The sequence below is a fragment of the Botrytis sinoallii genome (genome assembly GCF_014898435.1).
Source record: "Botrytis sinoallii strain Bc 23 chromosome Unknown BSIN_007, whole genome shotgun sequence".
Classification (NCBI taxonomy): domain Eukaryota; kingdom Fungi; phylum Ascomycota; class Leotiomycetes; order Helotiales; family Sclerotiniaceae; genus Botrytis; species Botrytis sinoallii.
In genome coordinates this window covers 1,015,799-1,042,106 of record NW_024066034.1, presented here as the reverse complement: position 1 = coordinate 1,042,106, position 26,308 = coordinate 1,015,799, and the positions used below count along the sequence as shown (strand labels likewise).

General features: G+C 42.8%; 8 protein-coding genes across 8 annotated transcripts; 4 read left to right on the top strand and 4 right to left on the bottom strand.

The window, feature by feature from the left end:
- Positions 1–475: 475 nt before the first annotated feature.
- EAF02_004736 (uncharacterized protein) lies at positions 476–5,492 on the top strand (the record flags this gene model as incomplete). The annotated part of the gene is made up of 8 exons (XM_038900784.1): positions 476–1,042; positions 1,101–1,373; positions 1,463–1,549; positions 1,613–2,563; positions 2,616–2,782; positions 2,831–3,138; positions 3,189–4,816; positions 4,875–5,492. The coding sequence occupies 8 exons, from the start codon at positions 476–478 to the stop codon at positions 5,490–5,492; spliced, it is 4,599 nt and encodes a 1,532-aa protein (XP_038759296.1).
- Positions 5,493–8,108: 2,616 nt separating this feature from the next.
- EAF02_004735 (uncharacterized protein) lies at positions 8,109–9,171 on the bottom strand (the record flags this gene model as incomplete). Its single annotated transcript, XM_038900783.1, has 3 exons — positions 8,109–8,261; positions 8,342–8,562; positions 8,613–9,171. The coding sequence occupies 3 exons, from the start codon at positions 9,169–9,171 to the stop codon at positions 8,109–8,111; spliced, it is 933 nt and encodes a 310-aa protein (XP_038759295.1).
- A 2,828-nt stretch (positions 9,172–11,999) lies between these two features.
- EAF02_004734 (uncharacterized protein) lies at positions 12,000–13,163 on the bottom strand (the record flags this gene model as incomplete). Its single annotated transcript, XM_038900782.1, has 3 exons — positions 12,000–12,140; positions 12,195–12,947; positions 13,161–13,163. 3 exons carry the CDS (start codon positions 13,161–13,163, stop codon positions 12,000–12,002), a joined length of 897 nt encoding a protein of 298 aa, XP_038759294.1.
- Positions 13,164–14,348: 1,185 nt separating this feature from the next.
- EAF02_004733 (uncharacterized protein) lies at positions 14,349–14,654 on the top strand (the record flags this gene model as incomplete). Its single annotated transcript, XM_038900781.1, has 2 exons — positions 14,349–14,560; positions 14,630–14,654. The coding sequence occupies 2 exons, from the start codon at positions 14,349–14,351 to the stop codon at positions 14,652–14,654; spliced, it is 237 nt and encodes a 78-aa protein (XP_038759293.1).
- Positions 14,655–15,059: 405 nt separating this feature from the next.
- Positions 15,060–16,342, bottom strand: EAF02_004732 (uncharacterized protein; the record flags this gene model as incomplete). The annotated part of the gene is made up of 2 exons (XM_038900780.1): positions 15,060–16,222; positions 16,279–16,342. 2 exons carry the CDS (start codon positions 16,340–16,342, stop codon positions 15,060–15,062), a joined length of 1,227 nt encoding a protein of 408 aa, XP_038759292.1.
- A 215-nt stretch (positions 16,343–16,557) lies between these two features.
- EAF02_004731 (uncharacterized protein) lies at positions 16,558–18,579 on the top strand (the record flags this gene model as incomplete). Its single annotated transcript, XM_038900779.1, has 1 exon — positions 16,558–18,579. One exon carries the CDS (start codon positions 16,558–16,560, stop codon positions 18,577–18,579), a length of 2,022 nt encoding a protein of 673 aa, XP_038759291.1.
- A 1,414-nt stretch (positions 18,580–19,993) lies between these two features.
- Positions 19,994–20,403, bottom strand: EAF02_004730 (uncharacterized protein; the record flags this gene model as incomplete). Its single annotated transcript, XM_038900778.1, has 2 exons — positions 19,994–20,044; positions 20,080–20,403. The coding sequence occupies 2 exons, from the start codon at positions 20,401–20,403 to the stop codon at positions 19,994–19,996; spliced, it is 375 nt and encodes a 124-aa protein (XP_038759290.1).
- Positions 20,404–22,813: 2,410 nt separating this feature from the next.
- Positions 22,814–25,125, top strand: EAF02_004729 (uncharacterized protein; the record flags this gene model as incomplete). Its single annotated transcript, XM_038900777.1, has 4 exons — positions 22,814–23,302; positions 23,391–23,447; positions 23,743–24,082; positions 24,245–25,125. 4 exons carry the CDS (start codon positions 22,814–22,816, stop codon positions 25,123–25,125), a joined length of 1,767 nt encoding a protein of 588 aa, XP_038759289.1.
- Positions 25,126–26,308: the final 1,183 nt, after the last annotated feature.

The following is a 26,308-nucleotide window of genomic DNA, read 5'->3' as shown; positions in this document are numbered from 1 at the left end:
AAATACTATTCGTCTAGCTTAATGGATATGAAAATCATCGATTTAAGTTACACAATCTTTTGCCAATCTCCAGTTAAATTGTTTCTCTTCTTTGATTGATAAGCTGGGCACAGATCAGAAGCAAAATACGCTGCACCCCACCACATCCACAATCAGATACTACTAGGTCCATCTCGCTGATAATATTTCACGGTATTCTGCAGTTCTCCCTGGAAGTATTAAAACGGGCACACTAAGCATGCATGAGCCCCCTAAATTACTATCCTTTTGATATTTTTGATTTGTCGATTTGTAATCCTTCTCAATATCTGGAGCTAGGTTGATCAATTTGCTAGCACTAGTTTCTAGCATACCTCCAATATATCTTTCTGAGCCTCCCTTTAATATATATCTAGGGTCTGTTTAGCATTGGATCTTTATTCTGTAAACACTCTACTATCCCATTCACGGCACTTTGCGTGCGACCACCGTCAAAATGTTTTACACACATGCTGAGCGGATGTACGCAGAGAGAGCTATCGAGGGACGAGAAGGCACTCAGATTCCACTCCATTCAGATAACTATCGTGGAGAGCTGGTTCAGCCTCAGGACGGCTCATCCTCAGAGAGCGAGATAAACAATGATGGAACATGGGGAGAAAACGAGCAGGGCGGGCCAGTCAATTGCTCGACTGCTATGCACGACTACGAAGACTTGCGCCATCAACTCACGCATTTGTCGAGAACTCGTTCACAAAAGAGTGCAGCTACTGCCAGAAAAACATCGGCAATGAAGAGAACTATAACCAACGCAAGTCGCCGTTCACGAGCGACCGCTGGTGAAGACATAGAGGCACGAGAAGAAGAGGAAAAGCTCGAAGAGGTGGCGGCTGAGGACGAGGATGAATTTGTACTGGGTGACTTTCTCAGAGACGGTCATTTTGAGAAACGAAATACTAGAGGGAGTGCTAAGAAGGTCGGCGTTATATACAAAAACTTGACTGTGCAGGGGGTTGGTGCGACGTCAACATATGTCAAGACTCTTCCATCTGCTATTATGGGTGTAAGTATTTCTCTGCTCCAATTTCACATAGTGTCTCAATCTAATTTGTACAATGTAGACTTTCGGACCCGACTTGTACAAGTTATTGACGCGATTCATCCCTGTACTGCCTAAACCTGGATCTAATGGCCTAAGACGCGATTTGATTCACGACTTTACTGGCTGTGTAAGAGATGGGGAAATGCTTTTAGTCTTGGGAAGGCCTGGCTCTGGATGCAGTACATTCCTCAAAGCTATTTCCAACAAGAGAGGTGATTTTGCTGGAGTCACTGGAGAAGTCTCATACGGAGGTATCTCTGCTGAAGAGCAAGCAAAACACTATCGAGGAGAGGTAAACTACACCGAGGAAGATGATCAGCACTTTCCAAGTCTTACAGTTGAACAAACTTTGGATTTCTCGCTCCTAAACAAGACAAAAAGCACGAAAAGGGAGATATTCCAACGATAATTACAGCGCTTCTGAAGATGTTTTGTATTTCTCATACGCGTCATACCCTCGTTGGAGATGTGAGTTTTCAATCTCTCTACCTGATTGCGATTTTAGAAAATATATTCTGACAACTTTCGCAGGCTTTCGTCCGAGGTGTTTCTGGTGGTGAGCGGAAGCGAGTTTCTATTGCAGAAACACTCGCTACTAAGAGCACAGTCGTCTCTTGGGACAACTCGACTCGTGGACTCGATGCATCCACTGCATTGGACTACGCTAACTCACTCAGAGTGATGACCGACATCAGCAACAGAACGACACTAGTCACCCTGTATCAAGCTGGAGAGCAAATATATGAGCTCATGGATAAAGTATTAGTAATCGATGAGGGACGAATGGTGTATTCAGGACCAGCAGGTGACGCCAAGAGCTACTTCGAGAGAATAGGATACTATTGCCCACCAAGACAGACCACTGCAGACTTTCTGACAGCTTGCACGGATCCTGCCGAACGCCGGTTTCAAGAGAATTTCCAAGGACCCATTCCAAAAGGCCCCGTTGAACTTGAGAAAGCCTTCAGAGAAAGCGAGGATTACAAATTACTTCTGGAAGATGTCAACTCTTATGAGAGGATGCTACACGAAACCGACCATGCGGACGCACGACAATTCAAAGCTTCCGTGGAAGAGACGAAGTCTAAGACTGTTGGTCCCCGGTCACCTTACACAGTCTCATTCTTTCGTCAAGTCCTTGCTTGCACAAAGCGTGAAGTTGAATTGACTCTTGGAGACAAGACAACTTTATATACCAAATTTTTCATTATAATTTCCAACAGCTTGATTGTTGGCTCCTTATTTCATGGTCAATCGTCCAACACACTTGGAAACTTCTCCCGGGGTGGTACTCTCTTCTTCTCGATTCTGTTCCTAGGATGGCTTCAGTTATCTGAATTAATGAAGGCTGTCGGTGGTAGACCAATCATTTCCAGACACAAAGATTATGCTTTTTACCGCCCGTCAGCCGTTGTAGTTGCTCGTGTCGTTCAGGATTTCCCGCTTTTACTCCTGCAGGTTGTTCCTTTCTCTATTGTAGTGGTACGTATTTTGTTAATCCTGATTGTGCGGCAATTATACTAACAAATCATAGTATTTCATAACCGGACTTGACGTGGATGCTGGGAAGTACTTCATCTACGTCTTGTTTATTTATCTCACGACAATTTGCATCACCTCCTTATACCGTATGTTTGCCGCACTTTCGCCATCGATTGATGATGCTGTTAGATTTTCGGGTATTGGACTCAATCTTCTGATGTAAGTTACGGTCATATCTTAGATGGGTGCCCTATTGACAATATGTAGTATCTACACTGGCTACGTGATTCCTAAACCACAATTGGTATCTGAATATATCTGGTTTGGATGGCTTTACTACATCAATCCTCTGTCATATTCTTTCGAAGCCGTCATTGCAGATGAATTCTATAACAAGAATATCCCTTGTGCCCCGGATCAAATTGTTCCCAGCGGTCCAGGGTATACGAATCCTGAGTTTCAGGGTTGTGCAACTACTGGTGCTGAGGTTGGAAGCTTGAGTGTGTCAGGAGCTAGATATCTGGAGCAAAGTTTCAATTACTCAAGGTCTCATCTCTGGAGGAATTTCGGTGTCGGTTAGTATTGATAATTTTCCGTATAAATTTCGGTATCTAATGTGTTATAGTAATTGCTTGGACTGTCCTCTACATCATTGTTACTGCCGTTGCCACTGAAATATTTGACTTTACTTCTGGCGGTGGCGGTGCACTTGAGTTCAAGCGTTCAAAAGCCGCAAAGAACAAGGTCAAGGCGGAAAATGCTACACCTGATGAAGAAAACTCACCAGTTTCTACCAGTCCAATACCTACAAGCGGCGCCTCTTCCAGCAACACTCTTGAGCCACCTCAAGAAGAAGCACTGAAAGATATCACTGGCTCTGAATCTGTATTTACATGGGAAAACGTCGAGTACACAGTGCCATATCTTGGTGGCGAGCGCAAACTTCTCAACAAAGTCAATGGCTATGCAAAACCTGGCTTTATGGTGGCACTTATGGGAGCCAGTGGAGCAGGAAAAACAACACTCCTGAATACCCTTTCTCAACGTCAAAAGACAGGTGTAGTTACCGGTGACATGTTGGTTGATGGACGACCACTGGGAACTGAATTTCAGAGAGGTACAGGATTCTGCGAGCAAATGGATCTTCATGACGGCACAGCTACTATTCGAGAAGCCCTTGAGTTCTCAGCCATTCTTCGACAAGAACATACGGTTCCAAGAGCTGAGAAGATTGAGTACGTAGACAAAATTATTGATCTCCTCGAATTAGGAGACATGCAAGATGCTTTGGTCAGATCTTTGGGCGTAGAGCAGAGAAAGAGAGTCACCATTGGTGTTGAACTAGCAGCAAAACCTAACCTTCTACTCTTCTTGGATGAGCCCACTTCTTGTCTCGACTCACAATCCGCCTATTCCATCGTTCGTTTCCTGAAGAAGCTTTCTGCAGCCGGCCAAGCTATCGTTTGTACAATCCATCAACCCTCTTCGGTCCTTATCCAAGAGTTCGATATGATCCTAGCCTTGAATCCAGGTGGTAATACATTCTACTTCGGGCCTGTCGGTGAAAACGGTTCGGCGGTGGTAAAATACTTTGCTGACCGGGGAGTACAATGCCCACCCCAAAAGAACGTCGCAGAATTCATTCTTGAAACTGCTGCCAAGGGTGGAAAACGTCGCGATGGCAAGAGAATTAACTGGAACGAGGAATGGCTTAATTCCAATGAAAACAAGACCGTTATGCAGGAGATTGAGCGCATCAAATCCGAGCGTGGCCAAGTTGCCGCTCCAGAAGCTAATTCCCAGCGTGAATTTGCTTCTCCGGTTATGCTACAAACAACTGAATTGACTAAACGTCTCTTCACTCAATACTGGCGTGATCCATCATATCTCTACGGCAAGCTGTTTACATCTGTCATCATCGGTATCTTCAATGGCTTCACATTTTGGCAGCTAGGTTACAGTATCATTGATATGCAGAACCGAATGTTCACTTCGTTCTTGATTATTCTTATCCCGCCTACCATTGTTAATGCTGTTGTGCCTAAGTTCTACCAGAATCGCGCACTTTGGGAAGCCCGAGAACTCCCTTCGAGAATTTATGGTTGGGTTGCTTTTTGCACTGCGAATATCGTCGCCGAGATACCAATTGCTATTGTCGGGGCAGTGATTTATTGGGCATTGTGGTATTGGCCCACTGGTCTCCCAAGTGATTCTTCTACATCAGGTTACGTGTTCCTCATGACAATGCTATTCGTAAGTTCCTCCCTTCTTAGCCCACTCTCCTCACCGCAAGTTGCTAATTACTTTATAGTTCCTTTTCCAAGCGTCATGGGGTCAATGGATTTGCGCTTTCGCACCATCATTCACCGTAATCTCCAATGTTCTGCCCTTCTTCTTTGTCATGTTTGGCCTCTTTAACGGTGTTGTTCGTCCTTACGGTCAAATATCCGTTTTCTGGCGCTACTGGCTTTATTACCTTAATCCAGCCACTTATTGGATTGGCGGTGTTATCGCCGCTACTCTCTCCAATGTTCCTGTCGAATGTGCATCAAATGAAGCTGCATATTTCAATCCTCCATCGGGTCAAACATGTTCCTCTTATGCTAGTGACTTTGTTACTTCCGCTGGAGTAGGTTACTTGACGAACCCGGATGCGACGACAAATTGCGGATATTGTCCATACTCTAGTGGAGAGGAATACATGAGGAATCTGAACGTCACTCCAGATGACAAATGGAAATATTTCGGTATTTTCTTGGCATTTTGCATCAGCAATTGGGCGTTGGTTTACTTCTTCATCTACACGGTGAGAATTCGAGGATGGAGTTTCGGATTTGCCACCTTATTTGGGGGATTAGGCAAGTTGGTTGGGAAGGCCAAGGGGGTCTTTAAAGGAAAGGAAAAGAAGAGTGTTACGGAATCCAAGTAGGGTATTGATGAGATATGGAGATGTCGGACTAATGAGAAGATGAGATGCCATTAATTATTCAAATTCAATTTTGTATTTAGCGTTGGGATACCTAGTGTTAGTGTGTTAAGATACACATGGGAAACATGTTCAGAACTCGGCTCTAGTTCCGAATGTGTTGAAGGAAAAAGCTTTTTGAGGAACATTCAGTCCTGATAAGATAATGACTATTTTAATTATGAAGACATGTAACTTCTACTTCACTATTTTTTGTGCTCAAGACTGTGTAGCAGATCATGCTTGCTCTATTTCGATACTTCACTGGAAATCCCGCTGAATGATAATGAAGCAACGCTTTCAATTTCGACATCCAACTTCTGCGTGCAATTGAAATCATCAAAGCATTCAATCTCTCAACTTGATTGAAGTATTTGTATATCTCGAAATTTGGAAGTTTTTTTTTCGATTACTGAACCGAAAAACGCTCGCATTTTAGAAGTCTTTGATCATCAGGTAGGATCCAAACCACAGGAACCGCTTTCCAATCACATAACCTCTGCGTGAGAATGGGAGGGATTACATGTGATAACTTTACTGAAGGAAAGAGAGGATTTAAGTTCTTGAATCTTTGGATATGGGAAATGAGATACAAATAATTGATTTTGTCTTCGATCCTTCCGAACTAAATGTCTTACTAAGTCGCCACTTCTTTGTCAATTTAATCTTTTGACGTATCTTAATCTCATCTGTCATGTGAATATCCATTCGAAAATTCGGTTCAAGTCACTTCACACTCAAAACATTGGATATGTTTTCCTTCTTCACATGCCCGAGATGTGTCTGGCTAACCTCTTTCTTATATTAAATCTCATCTCATTTCCGAAAACCAATTCGTACAATGTCATCCACTACAACCTCATACTCGCCCAGTTGAATATATCGTCTTTGCAGCATAATCGGTACGCGTAATAGGTTAGCTAGAGCTCACATACCCAAACATTGCGGGGAAGTGTTGATTCCAGACCGTAGTCGCATGTGAATCTTAAGATTTCTCAAGAAAATGAACATGGGATTATCTTCATATAGTTCAACTCCACGGATGTGAGACTAGCTATTCCTTAGAGCCTGAGAGGGTTCAAGACAATTGGCAAGATATTATATTTGAGTTTATCTGTCATAGCACATTTCCCCTACGAGCCACTGAAACCCGAGTTTCTAGACTCCTAGAGGTCATGATGAAGAAATGTGAAGGCTTCAATATTGTCCTTCTAGCTCTAGAGTCAGATCATCGAGTCATGTCATGACATGACATACATAAACAGACACTAGAGCTGAGTATGCAATCTACTACGTGAAGAGACAGTTCCTTTTCACAATATCCACGAGTTACTCCTAGTCAAGTTCAAAGAAAGCTCCTATGCTCATACTTCCGGGGTAGTTTCCATTCGCAGCTCCACCTCCCTCGCTTAGCTTCAAACCCTTTAAAGATTTTTCCTTCGCTCTCATTGCATAGTTTAATAATTCAAATAGGAATTCCTCCTCCAACAAAGCTCAAGCAAAGCCTGCCCGGCTAGCTCAATCGGTAGAGCGTGTGACTCTTACTCATCGCAAGATGTTCTAGTCAATCACAAGGTTGGGGGTTCGACCCCCCCGTTGGGCTCAATTCCCATCATTCATTGAAGACGCTTGATTTTTTGCACTTTTGAAGTGTCGATGACTTTTTCTGGCAAATTGTCTATTTTTCCCATGGACACTGAGAGATTTAGAGTCTTAGACACGAGAAGAGAGACGAGAGATGAAAAGAGGTGGAGAAGGGCAGGAGAAGAAAGAAAAGTTTTTTTCTTCATCTGGTGGAGTAGAGGAAGGGAGGGGTCCTTGTCGAGACGAGCTTATTCCTCCCTCCGCTCCGATCTTAATCTTATCTCTTCACCCCACTCACTCCGTTCCACCAGAACAGCCCGCCCAAAAACCAGTGTCAAAAACTTCGGCTTACATTGTCAGAGTTTTACGATGAATGTCATTCATTGGATTGATGTATATAACAAGTTTATTTTGAGTGGTTATGCATATGCGTGTCACATATATCAATTCTGAAAGCATTGCAGCGGAAGATTAGAATTACGTTGAATTCTCGATAATAAATATCTTACTTATTACCCTTGCGTAGGTACTTCTATGCTTACCATTATTTTATCCCAGAAGATTTTGTGATGCAAGAAAATTATACTGTTTGCATTAGGTTAGTAGCTCCTCAACGTCAACTTACTTGTATTTTGGATGCTAAAATCTCTTTTTAGCCCGCTAATTCAAAGATACTTATTACCAAGTGTTTGAAAGGTGTGGTGTATTGCAATTGTCTATCGCGTATGAAGAGTTTGAAAACCCACCAATAGGAGAAGTGGCTAGAAACTAGTCAAATAGATCAAAATTCGAAGCTTAATAGACCTTTATAAATATATCACTGGAGTTCCGTACAATACTATATTTGTAGTATCACGTTTTGAACATATACATAAATTTGATACTGTACTATCAGGACTTTCATTTCCATCAATTTCAGAGAATCAAATGATTGTGATTTGGAGAGATTCAGCTAATTTGTTGACACACCCCTCGAACACTTATTGAATCATTAGATCACAAGAATCTTAACACATGTGGTCGACCCAAACGTGCGTATTCTTCTTCAGTCTCTTCCCAAATCCGATCACGATCTTCATCCCATGCTTGCTGATTGAAATTATCTGGCCAACCGTATGTACCTTCTAAATAATGCTTAATTTTACGTCGCTGTATGAGCAACATACAGATGATCAGTTTCGTACTTTACACGTCGTTCGTCACAGTTACGGTATGAAAATTTCACTTACCATCCATTCGTCTGCAAATTCAATATAGCCTAGTGCACTCTGTCCCGGTGGAATAGCATCTAGAGCCTTGATTCTATTCAGCTGCATACGAAGGAAACTTGGAGCATGCCTGGGCCAATAGTTGCGATAGTAGACAACATCATTAGGTCGCTCGAGGGGTGTATTAGGGGGATTTGATAAGTCTGGACCGTCGTCTGTGATGGACACTACTCGAATCGTATCTACAAACATCATGTTAAGACGATACGTCTATTGCGGACATTGTACTCACTTTCTCTTGTATCAAGAATCACAATAGGTGTCTCCGGATCCCCGGCAGATAGCATAACATCATGCGGTAGTATATAGCATTCGGATGCAGGGGTTTCCCCCTCCACAAACGATGGAGACTCGCGACTGCTACGGAGACTAAACCCATTGTCCAAAATGTCGAAAAGCTGACTAGATTGATAAAGAAAGATTGGGCAGATACAATTTCCAGGACAAGGTAAAAGTCGAATTAATGACCATGCTGCATCAGAAATATTGAGCTCATTGCAAAGCGCCTCATCAAGGCGATGACCACCTTCTGGAGGCCAAATCACTTCAGCTTCCGAAACGGTTGACAGCCGAACAAAATTTCGGACAATTTCGTGAATGAGATGTACAATTTCGGCCTCGTCGTATGGGGTTCGTGTGTTGTATATGGGGAGCCATTCGGTTGATGGGTCATCATGGTCAGGTATACGCGGAATTTCAGCGGGTAGATTTCTCCTTGGAGGTGGCGTGTACTGAGAAGGTTGTGAAACCGGGGGGAATAACGACTTGGGAGATTTATGGTCGGTTGACATTTTGAGCAAAGTTAAGTAAACCGAAAACTATCAAGATGCGTAGATTTGTAGTCGTTAAGAACAAGGCGGAGATTATTAATGCTATCTAAGTATTATATCAAGTCATTATAATAAAGATAATTAACTTCAACTACAATTAATAGCGATTAAATCTACTTTTAGAACTCATTTTGATAGAAAACTCTAAAACTAGAAATCCACTATGAATTACAAAAAACTATATTTTATAGTAAAACTTTTTATTATAATAGAATTAGTCAAATTAAACAAGACTATAAACTTCTAATACTTACTAATTAGATTTATGAAATAAGATCGCTTAGCCCTGAAACTAGGAGATAATAGAAAGTCCTAGAAAATATCTATAAATCCTCTCTTTTTCGTTTTTCTTCTTCTTTATATATATAGTTGTAGTAAATTCATAACCGATTCAATCTATCTATAGGTAGGTAGGTATCTAGCTAAAGCTATACTAACTATACGATGCGCCTATGTATATCTAACAGTATAAAGTAGATAGAGAAAAATAATAGAAACCTAACCCCCCGCCCCGAGGTCTTCCGAGTCTCTCTCCCTCTCTCTCTTTATACATACACATATAAAGGTAAAATCTGATAAACGCACCAAATCCTTCCTTCCTCCCTTCCTCAATCATACAATCCCAACAACATCTAAACCCAAATAAAAAATCACTACTTTTACTCCACACTCCATACTATACCTATACCTATACCTATACCTATACCTATACCTATACCTATACCTATACCTATACCTATACATACACACATACACACAAAGCCCCCCTTCAACATCTCTTCAACATCTCTTCAACATCTCTTCAACATTCCCTGAATATCCATCCCCTCAATATCCATCCCCTTAATATCCATCCTCTCAATATCCATCCCCTCAATATCTATCCTTTCAATATCCATCCCCTCAATATCTATTTCCTCAATATCTATCCTTTCAATATCTATCCCCTCATATCCATCCTCTTAATATCTATTCCCTCAATATCCATTCCCTCAATATCTATTCCTTTAATATCTATCCTCTTAATATCCATTCCCTTAATATCTATTCTTTCAATATCTATCCCTTTAATATTTATTCCTTTAATATCTATTCCCTTAATATTCATCCCCTCAATATCCATTCTCTTAATATCCATCTCCTCAATATTTATTCCCTCAATATTTATTTCTTCAATATCTATCCTCTTAATAGCTATTTTCTCAATATCTATTCCGTTAATATCTATTCCCTCAATATCTATTCCTTCAATATCCATTCCCTTAATATCCATCCCCTCAATATCCATCCCCTTAATATCCATCCCCTTAATATCCATCCTCTCAATATCCATCCCCTCAATATCCATCTCCTCAATATCCATCCCTCATATCCATCTCCTCAATATCCATCCCCTCAATATCCATCCTCTCAATATCTATCCCTTCAATATCCATCCCTTCAATATCCATCCCTTCAATATCCATCCTTTCAATATCTATTCTCTCAATATCCATTCCTTTAATATCTATCCTTTCAATATCCATCCCCTTAATATTCATTCCCTCAATATTCATTCCCTCAATATCCATTCCTTCAATATTTATTCCTTTAATATCTATTCCCTCAATATCTATTCCCTCAATATCTATCCCCTCAATATCTATCCTTTCAATATCCATCCCCTCAATATCTATCCCTTTAATATCTATTCTTTCAATATCTATCCTTTCAATATCCATCTTCTTAATATCTATTCTCTCAATATCTATTCCTTCAATATTTATCCTTTCAATATTTATCCCCTTAATATCCATTCCCTCAAGAGAACCCCCCCCCCCCCCAAATAAAAGCTACTCACTCACTCACTCACTCACTTACCAACCAATAAAATCCTCCTATCTAACACCATAGCTACCATACCTACCTACCTATCTCCTAAGTATAAGTACAAGTAAGTAAGACCTCAATATGAAGAAATCCAAATCTTGACGAAAAACAAATCTCAAAGCAATCCAAATCTCAAATACAAAGCGCGCCATACCTAGGTACACAACATCCAATTCTAGCGTATCTCAATCTCAGAACACCTACCTACCTAGTAGATATATATTATTTGCTCGATAATAACAAAACCTTCGGCCTTCGGATGCCACTTAACTAGGTAGACGATGCGTCCTGAGTCTGTCACCCTCCTGGCAGGTAGGTAGGTAGTCTTAGGGTACCTAGGTAGGTAGGTACCTAGTCAATCCTGCGAACCGTTGGCCGAGAATATGGACTTCTTCGTCTACCTATTGAATTTGTTCAGAAGGTGTAATACATACCTAGCCGTAGAGGTAGGCGTAGGATATTGAACCTATCTTGGATTCCAAATCATTCAAATCTTCATTTCAAGGGTAACATCTAAACAGCCGAGAACATTCAATTGATCTGGAACATTGGATTCTCAAACATTCACATATCTTCTGCCATGCTGGAATATTAGATACCATGGGTAGTTCTAATATTGAATTTTATTAATTATGTAGGTGCGTATTGCGCGACGTGTTCGGTATGAAGAGGAGGGGTATAACTTTAAAAAAAAATCATATGACAATTCGCTGATAGATCAGGTGTATGAATACGCAGGCCGAACCAACCAAGTTATTCCAACCAGATTCGTTCCACCCGTTGAAGCCTATCCTATAACGCCAAGTATGGATGGGGTATTACCCAAAGGAATAACAAGAAAACTGTTGTTAGTTCGTAATGTCGTTTGCAGAGGAAGTGCTGAGCGAGGGCCGTTATTATATACAACTTCACTACGACTCTCAATTTGACGTTGTTTTGTCTGACTCAAGTACCCAAGCATTAACAATGTGACCTTCCTGCCACCCTTGTGCTGATAATGAGGCGCTTTCTTTGAGGAGTTTGCCCATATAATTGATTTTCACATGCTTGGGTGGAGAAATCTAGTTCACTTAATTAGCTTTGGAGGTTGGAGAAAACCTTTGGGAGATACAAACCTCAAGCCTCTGCGTTATTATTTTGATAAGTGAGCGCACCGAATCGTTCTTTCCAATTTTGAACACTATATCTCCATTGATACCGTGTTGGAACCTCGCTTTCACTGATATCATCTCTTTCGCCTTGGCTTTCCCTTTCGTTTCTCTCCTCCTTAATATTTCCTCATCGACTTCCTCACTTTCCTCCGCCAGGTCTCCTTCATCATCGCTCTTCCCTGTTGCATCTGCCGTAGTATCGTCCAAGATATTCGCTGGATCAGAAACAACATGTTCTGGTACACGATATAATGCACCTGTACTGTCATAACATCCCCTGATTGCCATATCTCCATCTGGTAGCGTGATTTCTGCCGCATTCAATATCATTTGCGCAGTTGCTAGACCCCCATCATCCTCACCAGGCTCTCCACCTTTCCACATTACTTCCAATGAAGCTCTTATAGCTTGCCATATTTCAGGTCTCCCCGTAACGCGAGTGTCGAAGAATTCTATTCGTGCTCGATCTATTTCTCGTCGTGTCCATAACTTACTTCCACTCATCCATACGTGGGGCTTAAGAGGTTTGTTTAAATGTTCATCAAGGGGAATACGGTGGTGGGTTCGGGGAGGAGGATTGCTATTAGAGGAGGCATTTGTCGATGGCCTAGCTAGACCTGATCGAGATTGAGGTCGCGAGGACGATGCGATTGCTTGAGAAGAGGATGCACCAGCTCCGGCAGAGTATTCAGTGCGGGGTCTGGAAAAACAACAACCCTGAGTGAAAAATTCATGTCAGCGGTTAACTTTCAGATTTGAATTGAATGTTTGATTGAATCGTCTTCAGTAGTTGGATAAGATTTGACTCCTGAATTCGATTTGAATATGGCAAACCATTTAAAACATTTCAGACATGGGAAGTTGGTGCAGCAGAGTCCTACTGGGAATTGCGAAAGGTGCATTTGAATGGATTGTAAAGAGAGAACATACCATGATGCATCATATGCGAATCAAGTATTAACGTGCACGCACGTATTATTGAATTAGATTTTATAGATCTATGTATGAAGATTATGGAGATTATGGAGATTATGAAGAAGGCGTATCAAAAGTTTGAGGGTATTCCAAAAAAGGAAGGGCTACAATGAGATCGCCACCACCTGATGGTTTATAGAAGAGAGGATATTACTGAAGAGTATGAACGAATGCGGATACAAAATGTAAAAGAGATAGAGAAAGAGAAAGTTTAGATTATTCCATCGTTGCGTGGTTGAGTACTACCAAATTTGTCGATATGATTGCATGGATATAATAAATTGTTGGTGCTTGCATGAGGTTGGTGGGATGAGAGAGCACAAGCACAAGCACGAGCACGAGCACAAGCAAAAGCAACAAGCAAGCAGTGGAGGTTGAAGGAAAAAGGTGAAGGAGTTTGTTACTCTGGAGATTGAGGCAAGGGCTAGATGCGGAATGACAAGGATATAGATTTTGAACCAGAGGATGATTGGTTTAAGTGAAGGATCAGTGAGTCTGTGCAATGGAAAGCTTAATTATTAATCGCAAAATTGCAAAATCTATACTCGTAGCTAGCTAATACCTACATACAGTTATCAATAGATCATGGAAGATTCTTATTAGCCATACTCCATACATGCCATCCCATCCATACTGTGAATAGATATTACAAAGGCGCATAGGTAAGCTTATCTAACAGGTAGATGCTTCAAAGCCTCAAGTGCCAAATCCATTACAACGCATCAGCAGTACAGCAGGACCACCTACCTATCTCTTCTAAGTAATATTAAGTACCAGAGGCATTTCATGCAGGAATCTCATGATTCGGTCACCACAGAACTGGCCTCGGAACACTTTGATATCTATTTTGGGAATCCTATCAAGATCAAATCAAGTGAAAATACTTCGTATACATATTTTGAGTGAAGCTTGAGTGAAGCTTGAGACTAGGTAGCCTTTTGATATACATAGGTACCTGTCTAACCCCAAAGTCATCTAGCTCATTCTCTCGCCGCCGTACCCCACAATAATTTCTCAGCCTTCCGCTCAATAATAATCCATCTCTCTTTGTAAGAAAATCTTCCCGCTACACCCTCCACCACTCCCATATTCCACCACTCCCACTACCACAACCCTCCCATCAACAAAAATAAACCCTTCAACATGTCAGACGATTACCAAGTACCTACCTCCGTCCCAGCGACAAACCCCACCCAAGCCCCCAATCCATATGGCGCATCCGGAGTTTTGGGCGACGGTCCTGCGATCAAATATTTGTGCGGCGATTGTAATGCGAGTGTTATGTTGAAGAGAGGTGATCCGATTAGATGCAAAGAGTGTGGTCATCGTGTTTTGTACAAGGAGAGAACTTCTAGGTATGTGGATTTTGTTTCGAGAAGAGCGGGGTGTTGAATTTTGCGGAAGAGAAACTTACTTGGTGATAGAATGGTTCAATTCGAGGCAAGATGATTAGGGATGGTGTGCGGAATGGACGGGGAAATTGGGAGCAAACGAGATTATGTGATGGAACATGTGAGGATAGAGAGATATGAGAGAGGATTGGAAAACGAAGAGATTTGGGAGAGGTCTGGGAAATGGTTGGTACAATTTTGATGGAGTGGTAATGGTCAAGGTACGAGACATATCTCGAGGCGCATGGGTATAAAAAGATTGTCACGACTCGATGGCCGGCGCATGTTCGATAGAGGACTAGGACAATCATATTGTGTACATTGAATTACATTTTTTTCTACCCAAAGCTATATTTTGGTATCAATATGCGCCATCACATAGCATAGATGCGCCGTTAAATGCTAAAACCCCTAAGCCTAGAACTCCTTTGCCCATTTCGCCAATCTTGCCCCTACTCCACGCCTACTGCATATTATTCATTTGGCTGGCTCTGATGTAGCGAGTGAAGCTGTGATCGTCTGCATTAGACGGGCCTCCTCCATCTGCCAAAGCTGCCTTGTATCTTGAACTTAATCCTTCAATGTTATCCCCGCCGTCCTCATCGTCATCTCCACCTGCTGCTAGATCGTCATCAGAGTCCTCCATATCACTCAGCGTATCCAAATCGGTCGAAGGTTTGGCATTTGGTGGACCTTTGGCTTTAGAAGATGAAGGCTCTCCCGAAACGGCCATATCTTTCATCAATTTGTCCAATTCCTTTCCTCGATTTTCCTCCTTCTCTGCATCCCTCTGTCTTCTTCGGCGTTCCAATTCTGGCTTATAATCTCTTTCAAACTCCTCAGCCTTCTCTGACACAGCCTCAAAGAACTCATCAATACCCGCACCAGTCATAGAACTGACGCCCACCACACTCAAATGACTGTAAAACTCTTCCAACATCAAACTCATGCTATTGAGCAACGATCCCATATATCCACTACCACCACCTAATCCACCAGCACCTCCCTCTAGACCACCGAAGCTTCCTGCTTCCTCCTCTTCTCTGAGAGCAGCCTGGAAAGATTCGAAGTCTGTCATCCATTCCTTAGCAAATTCAGCATCCTTAACATCCGTTTTGTTGAAGACCAGAATCATTGGCAGTTTTGTCTTGTATAGAATGCTGCATGCATATAGCATGTTACTCATAAAAGTACTCGTTGATGACGTTCTTGGTGTATCAATGATATATGCAATAACCGTGGGGAAAGTCGAAGCCAAAGAATCCAATAAAATGCTTCCTGAAGCACTCCAGACGAAAACCTCAATTTGACCTGGCGTATCGACCAAAATATGTTTGATAGGAGTCGCATTTGGTTTCTCGGGATCAGGAGTGGTGCGCTTTTCGAGTACGGTCAATATTTGATCAATCTTTGTAGCAAAAAGGTTGAGCGATGTGAGAATTCCTCCGTTCGGTCCAAGGTTGTAACTTTTCATCACTTCTTGATAGTTGACAGAGTCGCGGATATCGATGTTACTCTCGAATGGAACATTTCGTACAGCGGGATCCAGGTTGAGAACATACGGAGGCTCTTTCTTGCCGTGTAGATGAGAGTTTATTCGTTGCATAAAGGTAGTTTTACCAGAACCTGTCGGAGGAGAATTAGCGGGCGCATTCATCAAATACAAATGAACATCAACTCACCGGCCATGCCTACACACACAATAGAAACAGGCTTAGAAGCCTCTGGTTTCTTAGAATCCGCCATATCGTAGATGCTTTATTTGTTTGTTAAAGAAAAATCGACTTGTGTTTGTGAGGTGTAAGTAGAGGAATTTGGCGGGGTGCGAAGTGGGATGCATGGTCCTTCAAATAAATTTCGTACCTTGCTAAAGTAGCGCTCCCGTAATGCTTCTCGCTACCGGTACTGGGCAACCATCATCAAAAACATCAAATTTCATTATATCAATAAACTCTACAACAATGGACGGCTTGGATGAATTCGAGAAAAGCTTAGCAGCGGAAAAGCTAGAGAGGGAGAAAAGTGAAAGAAGCTCGCGCAAAGATAAGGATCGGAAGCATCGACATCATCATAGATCACGGCACCACAGGTCCAGAGAGGATGACGATGAAGAAAGAGACGACCACCGACATAAGCGATCGAGACATTCCAGACACGAGGAAGAAGATGAGGACAGAAGCAAGCGCAAGCACGAAAAATCATCGGATCCCAAGGAAGATTTACCAATTCCAGATGAGGAGGAAGCAGAAGTTCGACCAAAAGCTACTCGCGATTCTTGGATGACGGATCCTACAGCTTTCGAATTCGATTTTACACAAAAAGGATCCAAAAAGCCTACAGAGCCAAAAGTTGCACCCAGACCTGATTACGATTTGAAGGTTCATAAGAACGAACTCAATCAGCATTTACAAGATCTAAATGAAGGAGTCAAAAAGTTGGACGACATCGAAGCTGGACATGACGTCGATTATACATTTGGAGATTTGGGAGCTCAATGGCGCATGACGAAGTTAAAGGCAGTATACACACAGGCGGAACAGAGCGGAAAGCCTATCGATGAGATAGCTATTGCGCGATTTGGAGGTCTACGGGAATTTGATGATGCGCGAGAAGAACAAATTGAGCTTGACCGCCGAAGACTATATGGGGAAGGCTATGTTAGGAAAGAGAAGCCTAGCGGAGAGTTGTTTCAAGAGAGAAAATTGGATCTAGGTATTAGAAGAGGTTCGATACCACACCGTGATGAGCCAGCAAATCTACCGCAAGGGGAGATTATGGAAGAAACAAACCCAGGCCCTGTTCAGCTCGATGCCACGGCCCTGAATCGATTGAAGGCTCAAATGATGAAAGCAAAGCTCAAGAAATCGCCTGACGCTGCGAGACTCGAGGCTGAATACAACGCTGCAGCTTCCGCCGGATTAGCAGCTACTTCAGAACCCGGTATGGTAGTATTAGGGAAGATGGACAGTAGAATGTTAGCGGGAACTCGTGGAGAAGTGAAGTCGATAGACAATAAGAGGGGCCGCGAGAGAGGTTTGGTGGAAGAGAATGAAGATATGACTATTGAAGATATGGTGCGCGAGGAACGACGGACAAAAGGACAAGCTGGCGGTGACGGTATGCGCGCCGCTGAACGCATCGCGAAGGATGCTAAATTCGATAATGACCTCGACTACATGGACGATAATGCAAATAAGCTTGCGAAGCGCGTGCAAAAGTCCGAAATAAACTTGAGGAATACAGCCATAGGAGATTTCCAAAAGATGAATCGCATTCTGGACTCCTGCCAATTGTGTCATCATGAAGACAAAAATCAACCTCCTGTTGCGCCACTCGTATCCTTAGCTACACGAGTATATTTAACACTCCCGACAGAGCCGGAATTGAGTGATGGTGGAGCCGTCATTGTACCCATTCAGCACCGGACAAACCTCCTTGAATGCGACGACGATGAATGGGAGGAAATTAGAAACTTCATGAAATGTCTAACACGCATGTATCATGATCAAGGACGAGATGTAGTATTCTACGAAAATGCCGCAACACCACACCGAAAGATGCACGCAGCCATGCAGGCAGTACCACTGCCCTATAGCCTAGGAGAAACCGCGCCAGCCTTTTTCAAAGAAGCCATCCTATCCTCGGATGAAGAGTGGACACAACATAAGAAGCTCATCGACACTGCAGCACGCGCACGAGATGGTCTTGGAAAACTAGCTTTCCGCCGATCGATCGCTAAGGAGATGCCCTATTTTCATGCTTGGTTTGACCTCGATGGTGGCTTGGGACATATAGTTGAAGACGCCAATCGTTGGCCCAGGGGAGATCTCTTCGCGAGGGAAATTATCGGCGGCATGTTGGATATCGAGCCTGATGTTATCAAACGACAGGGACGGTGGAGTCGAGGAGGGGATAAAAGATTGGAGGGTTTCAGAAATCGTTGGAAGAAATTCGATTGGACTAGGGTGCTTACGGATGAGTGAGTGCACGCAAAATTGAACATACTTGCACACGTATCATAATCATAATCATATCATATCATATCATACCCTAGCTCATCATATCACATCATAATCCTAATTGTACAATACCCATCTGAAGTATTATCAAAGACACAAAATACGTACCTACATACAACACATAACAATCTGATTCCCATCAGGTCACACCGTGCCGGATTGGGCCAAATCATCTTCAGGAGCCGCGGCCCGCCTTCCGGCTTCCAGCTCGTTTTGCTCGTCTGTTCTATACGTGGTTAACATGTCAGGAAAACACAATATGTTACATACAATTACATACAGTCTCTTTTATTGTGTATGTACATACCTACGTACCATAACTGTTCCTGTTCGCTCTACCGGTAGGTAGGTAGGGACTCGTATCTCTTTCGGCCTTTCTTGCGTTTCGGGCACCAAGAATTCAATAGTTGGAAGCCCTGGAGTAGGTAGATTGATTGTGACTGGTTGTTGCCCCAGTTGTCCGAGGTAGGTTTAGTTAATCGCATTTTTCAATTGGTTGTAAATTGTAAGTTAGATAGGCAAATGAATGGATCTTTCTATTTTTCTGACTATCTCGGTTTGGGTTGGCGTTATCGTACGGCGGTACCTACTAGGTACTTTCCTACCTACCTAGCTTTGCTATGCTATGCTATGTTGAACACAATACACAAACACAAGATTGCCTGTCTCCCCGAGGTGCATGTACATCTAGTTCAGAGCCCAAAAGAAAAAGAACAACGTTTTTGTGCTAGAGGAAGAAAATGGAGCAATGGATGGTACTTGGTATCGTATCATGGCATCCATCCTGTTTACCGGTGATGAGATACTTAGTGATACATAGGTACCTCTTCCATGCGACCATGCACGCGATATCGGTGCATATGTTGGATATACGTAGAGAGATCATTTCTGGATGGGTGCAACATGAGCAAGGGGGCCATTGCACAAGATTGATGCAGATATCCTCGCGATGCGTAGAAGGGTTCTAGAAGGATAGATTGCTGAGACGTGTATATGTACCTACGTCTTGTTTGTGGACGATGGGATACTGTGCAGGAGATGTACGGCATGGGTTTTGACGGGTTGGGTACGCCGTCCCATGTTTTTCTCGTGGTTGGGGTGTGTATGGGATACTTGGATATTTGGATGGGTACAGCATGACTGTGACGCTTTTCGTACTACGTCCCATTCTTTTGCGATGCTTCCGAAAATAGAGTAGAGCGCCAAATTCGGACGGATTGGCATTGTTTTTCGGACAATCTTTCTATCCATTGGGTATGTGACTTGCAGAAGATGATTGAAGTATTGTAGTGAAAAGTGTGTGGTGGATGTATTCATTCCAACATCTTATCCGCACCACAGACCGCAGAATTGAACTTTCACGAGGCATTTCTTCATTTCAGCCTTTCTTCTCCCATTGAACCATGGATGCATCCTCGGTCGTACCCGGCTAAAAGAAAGGTAGAAGCGAAGCAAGCAATTCACGCAGGCAAGCAAGCGAGCAAGCAAGCTAGCATGAAAACCATCATGCTTCGATGTAGGTAAGGCAGGTGCAGGTGCAGGTACCCATATAACCCGTTTCGAATAATTGCTGAAACAGATTGTCAGAGGACCCTTGTCGACACCTTGTTCATGTGAATACCTTCCGAGTTCTTCTGTGGGAGATAACAAAAGCTTGGCTCCGAGATAGGATGTCACCGTAGAGAAGAGAAGTGAAGATCTCATACACCATTGTGAGATCACGAATGGAATTTCCTCCTGCGTTAGAGTGAACCACGAGGCTGAGGGGTTGCGGGAGATGGCATGCATTGATTGTACGCTTGTTGTGCGCTAAACCTCCTTTTTTGCTCAAATGCCGGGTACGAGGGTCTAAGATTAGGGTTTGGATGGGTGGAGGATAATGCGGAGACGAAATTGAAAAACGGGTCGCGTCAAGCTTGGTCATTTACGGAGGAGGTCGAAAGACTGCAAGTGGTAACGAGAGAATCTCATCCTGTACATATTATCCTTTCCTTTATGCGCTTCTCAGCCGGACCAACTTCCAAGGTAGTTTGTTTCGACGTTGCGTTGCAGTGGCTTATGTATTCAGGCTATCCAATTAGCTATGTCTAGGAATAAGGACCAGGGGTATTCTTCCTGCGTGAATAGAATGGAAATCCTTCATTATTCCAAGATTAGCTCAGCAAGCATTCTGACATGCATAATTTCTGAAGATATGTCTGACCTGAATAAGGTCATAGGAAAAGATTCAGAAGAATGTGTATTCGGTAAATTAAGCTCGACATCTTCATTCTACTCTCAGCATGTATTCGAAGAGGCATGTGAGAGACAGAGTAATAAGAGTGCTTACGAGGGCAACCATATTTCACTAGTTGAAAAGGATGTATTGCCCATTTGGGAACGCTCTACCTAGTCAGCATGAAGAGATTACTTCGTAGAGAAAAGATCTTCGTCTTCGCGCGTGCTGCGCTCTTCTCGCTCCCCGTCGGTTCGTAGCGAAGCTCGCAAAGGTCTTAACATGCATCGAAGATTCTATAATTCTTCCATCGCTTGTTTTTAGTCAAGCCGTACCGCAGCTAGATGAATTAAACGGTAATCATCCGAGTTGAAGGGGACATTCAAGTGGCTATTCTTTCGACAGGGGTTCCGTAAGTGTTGTGTCGTGCATGAAGGGGAAAAAGGCGAGCTACCTACGTAAAGTAGTACAGTCAGGAAGTAAGGTAAAGTAAGGTGCGTCAGAAATGATGGTATGGTATGATGGTAGATTGAGGTATTTGAGAAGGTCTTGTTGGTTCGAGTTTTACGAATCATAAAATTGAAAAGGAGAAATGGACCTTGGGTAGGTAATCGAATTAGGAAAAGGAGATGGATAGATTTAAATTCACTATATCCATTTCGAGTCAGTTGTGGAATTTATTGGTTAATACCTACTACTCAATCAATACCTTGGTACTCAAGTACACAGTACAGTTGTTCAAAGTTGTTCTTATTACCTAGGTAGGTAGTTAATATAGCTAGGTACTATGTCAAGTAACATGTAACATGTATCAGGAGAAAGATGGATGGATGGTTTTAGTAGCAACACCTTCCTAGGTATGCAGTGGTAATAATTCTATGATGATTGCTAGCTCCAACTTGATGGACCATCAGATAACAAACAATTTTCGACTAATAGGTACAAGAACTGGGTAAGGAATGAAATGCATTATTCACTGTTACTCGTAGTATCTGTTCAATCAAATACCTCCAGCTATGTACTAGACGCAAGCTAGTTTGTCTAGTTTCAATGAAAGGTCGAGAGAGTAGTTCGAATGACGGAGTGAATTCATAATTGAACATTGAACTGGATGGATACCTTGAAATTCGGGCAGACAAAGTGATTAAATGATTAAATTTACTCCCAGGCCAAGGTTCCCTTCAATCCAAAAAGCTTTAGAAAACCAGCTTGCAGCCGCAACTTCTTACTTTATTCCGACCGATCTACCTTTTTACTTTACTTTACGATACTTTACGATACTCTACGATACCTTACCTTACTTTCTACATGACATGACATATTCTCTACCTTGAGACTACCCTGCCTTGTCAGTTAACCTTTCCCTCCAACTCTCTCCAACTCAACTTTTCTTCAAACCCCTCCCAAGGAATTTCATTGTATCTTTCAACCCACCATACAATTCGAATCCAATACAATACAATACAATACAATACTATACTATACCATACCACACCACTCCACTCCATACCATACCAGCCTTCCCTTTCCCAGGTCCAAATCAAATCTACCAAATCAAATCAATCCAAATTAATTCTGCCTCTCTGGCTCCCTTTCAGAATCCATTTCCGATTCCTCTTCTCCACAACAAAACCTTACCACCTTTTTCTAAACTCTTACTCGTACTTTACCTCTCAACACTTCATACCTCTTCGAAACATTAAACTCGTTTCCATACCTACCTACCTACCACCTACCTACCTACTTACCGCGACAGCTCGCTTTCGTCTCGTAAACGAGTTTCGCTACGAACTCCTAAGTACAGCAAGCCGAGAGAATTCATCGAATCAAATAATTCTAGATCGATTTAATTCAAAGGACTTGAGTAATTTCTATTCAATTAAAATTTCCTGTTCATTTTAAGGCGGTGGTTAGATAAGGTTTCAAAAAAAAAGAACATCAAAATAATCAACGCAGCGCGACCGTGTCATAATCAATCCTAATATGGCACAGCAACACAATAATAGGAATAGTCCGCACTTAAATCATCTGCAACAAAACGGTTCGGCGCCTTCCTCTCCATCAATGTCTGGCTCTCAACAAGGTTCTCAACGACAACCAGTTAATTACCCAAGTCCAACTTCCTACCCGTCGCCTTCTTTGTCAACCTCACAATATAATTATCCGCCACCAGGTAACCAAAACGAGCCATATCGTGCGAGTTCGACCGGAAGCAACGGTTCCCTTTCTCTCCCAAGCATGCGTTCCTTGGATCCTCTTCAGCAGCAGCAACAACAGCAGCAAGCCGCACAACATCAGCACATGGGATCACCTTTACCTCCACCAGTTGCGCAAATGGGCGGCCCGTACTACCAAAATCAACTCCCTCATCCATCCCATCAGCACCAATATCCAAATGTTACATCTGATCCAAATATGCGATACGCGCTTCCAGTAGATTCTCGAGTCATGAGCGGAGGTCGACACAAAAAGGTATGTAGGATTCGTAAATCATCGTTGTTATCGTGTCATCGCGTCATTTCAGGCATCGCATCGTGCTAACATATTATTTTTCCATCAGGAGATCAAGCGTAGGACCAAGACGGGTTGTTTGACGTGCAGAAAGAGAAGAATTAAGGTCAGTTCTCAATGTTTTAATTTCGTCGCATTATCGAAAGAATGAATTGAAGTTTGAGGCTGAGTTTCTTCGCGATGGGAATCTTTTCGTCTATATGCAAGCGAATCACCTAAGTAGGCGAAGGCACATGAGCGAGCGAGACGAGCGACCTTGATACCCAGACCAGACCCACGAGTAGAGCGAGATTATCAATTTTCCAATTTGTTTTCGTTGGCAGATCGATAAATTCACTCGTTGTCGCGATCATCATCGCCTTCACTATCTATCTGAAAATTCTGCTAACCTCTTTCATCAGTGCGACGAACAACATCCTGCCTGCCGAAACTGTCAAAAATCAAAACGTGAATGTTTAGGTTACGATCCCATCTTCAAACAACAACCAGGTCCTGCTGCCATACAGCCAGCACCTAGCTCTGCACCTTCGCAATCTTCATCGATCGCGACCGCAAATCCTTACGGAAACCAACCACAGATGCTACAGAGTGGTTACGGTGTTCCAGCTTCAATGGCATATGATCCTGCTCTGACCGCACCCAGTGCTGGTCAACATTATGACTATTCATCTGCAATCGATCCAAATTTGGAAGCAGCAGCTCCAATCCCGATTGTTAGCTCGTTCCACAATGCTCCTCCAGGTATGCCCACCTTCCGACTTCACCAAAAAATTATGCCAAGTGCAATTCCGTACCCCTTCCAAGTATCCGATGCTACCCACCTCAGAGGTGGTGCTGGTTCCCCCTCCCCCCCTCCAGTTGCATCTTTTGCAGACGAAGCAGCTGACACGACTTTTCTTCCAGCTCAACGATCTATCGACGATTTGCTATTGTATGCCCAACCCCCTGCACCTGCCGACCAGACGGTGCAAGATGTTTCGCAGAATCCACAATCACTCGAAGAAGCCAGGCATCTCTACTACAGTATCTATTCTCCTGGTCTAGAGAGTTTCCTCGAATCAAAATGGTTCAGTGCCAAAGGTGCTGCCAAACTCATGGCCGACAAACCACTACTCGAAAAGTTTGGCACATTACTCCTCCAATTCTCAAAAACCGTCGTGTCTGATCCTATCGCCATCGCACACACCGCCAGTGTTGAAGCAAAGGTTGTTTGGGCTTTGGCCTGTATGGTTAAGCTTGGTGCAGAGGATGCAAAGGAGGCCAAGGTTGAGGCTAAGAGTGCGCTCCCTGCCCAGGACGATCCAATTGAGGCGGATCATCGATTAACAGTCTTTGAATGTCTCTTGACGGGTAAAGTTGCTGAAAGTAACCAGCTCACTGCTCCTGTCCAAGGAAGTGGAGATCACCACAGATTGAGGGAACTGGAATTCTGGTACACTTTGGCAAACTTTGTATGTCTTCGAGAAGATGATCCCAATTGTGTCAAGGACGTTGATGAAACTCTTGGTACCCTAAGAAATCTCTTGGATGGCCGAGAGAATCGCGATGTCTTGTACTCAATTGCCATTATTCGAGCCATGGAACAACGTGTTTCTGATTATACACCTAACGACACTCCACTCCATTTCGATGAAAGTGACAACCGCAGTAAGCTTCTTGTGGCAAAGAAGTTTGTTCAGGATGAAGCAAGTGGTTCCGGTACTACAAATGTCATTCGAAGATTGTGTGAGCTTGCTACACGCACATGGACTACTCCAGCACCTCTTGTACCTGCCCCCAAATAATTCAGCGCATCTTCACACAATTCCTTTTCAACGAATCTACTTTCTCCGGCGTCTCAGAAGCATTGATGTTACTTTGCAAATCAATACCAAATGCATTAAAGAATGGAGGGACGGGTTCTTGCAATCTCTTGCAAGTCTTTTGACGGCAGCCTTTTATTTTTCCTTTTCTCGACAGGTTGGCAACACATTTTGAAGGTTGTGGTATGCAAAAACAAAACAGTTAGCAAGGGTTTGGGGGGAGAGTTTTCAAAACTATCGTTTACTACACATGAAGTACTCGAGCAACTGCTTGATCATCTGCATGTATGCATGTAATCTTAGGAACAAATGGTAAATCTGGGATGGACTTTGCAAGAATGTATTTCCTTTGTTTCATACGGCTTTCTCTTCTCCTTCCTCTCTAATTGACTTTTTGATATCGCTCAACATTCAATGGGTTCATTGCATTACGAGTAGGATAATAAGATATTGATTTGAGCTGGGAAGAGTTGATGGTTAGATGTGGCTGGGTTGGGGATGTGCTACATGTGCGTTACAATTCAAATCGATGGACTGATCGAAATAGTGGGCATGTAAAGCATGTAAGGACAAGAGCGGAAGGGGGAGGACAGAAAAACTTTATTGTGTTATGCGGCTCAGCTGAAGGAAGGCCTTGATTCTAAAACTACGCGTTTCTTCTTTATCAAGATTTCAGTCACTGGCCGAATAAATGAGGAGCACTTTTTCAATGACTTTTGTTCCTTTGTGATGTGATTTTTTTCCTTCTTCTTCTATGTGATATTACATGTTCGTATGGTGAACCCGCAATGAAGTTGTTTAATCGCTATCCTGTTATCATCTTTATACTTGATGTGTCTATGTATGCATCCATGCAGTAAGTGTTCCACAGCAGTAATACAATATCATCGATGTAGTTCATCCTTCGCATCGCATCGTATCATTGATTGATCGGGCCGACCCCTCTGCAGATTCTGCGGGTATTTCGCTCTCGCGAAGGTTCGTTCGTTCCTGCATGTGGATGAGGATGAGGATGAGGATGAGGATGAGGATGAGGATGTGGATGTGGATGTGGATGTTGATGTATTGTTTTATTATTTTGTCCTTTTGTCCTTTTATTCTTTTGTCCCTTGAGCTGTCGCGTGCTTTTTATTGGGGGTTAGGGAGTGAGGAGTTGGTATGATAT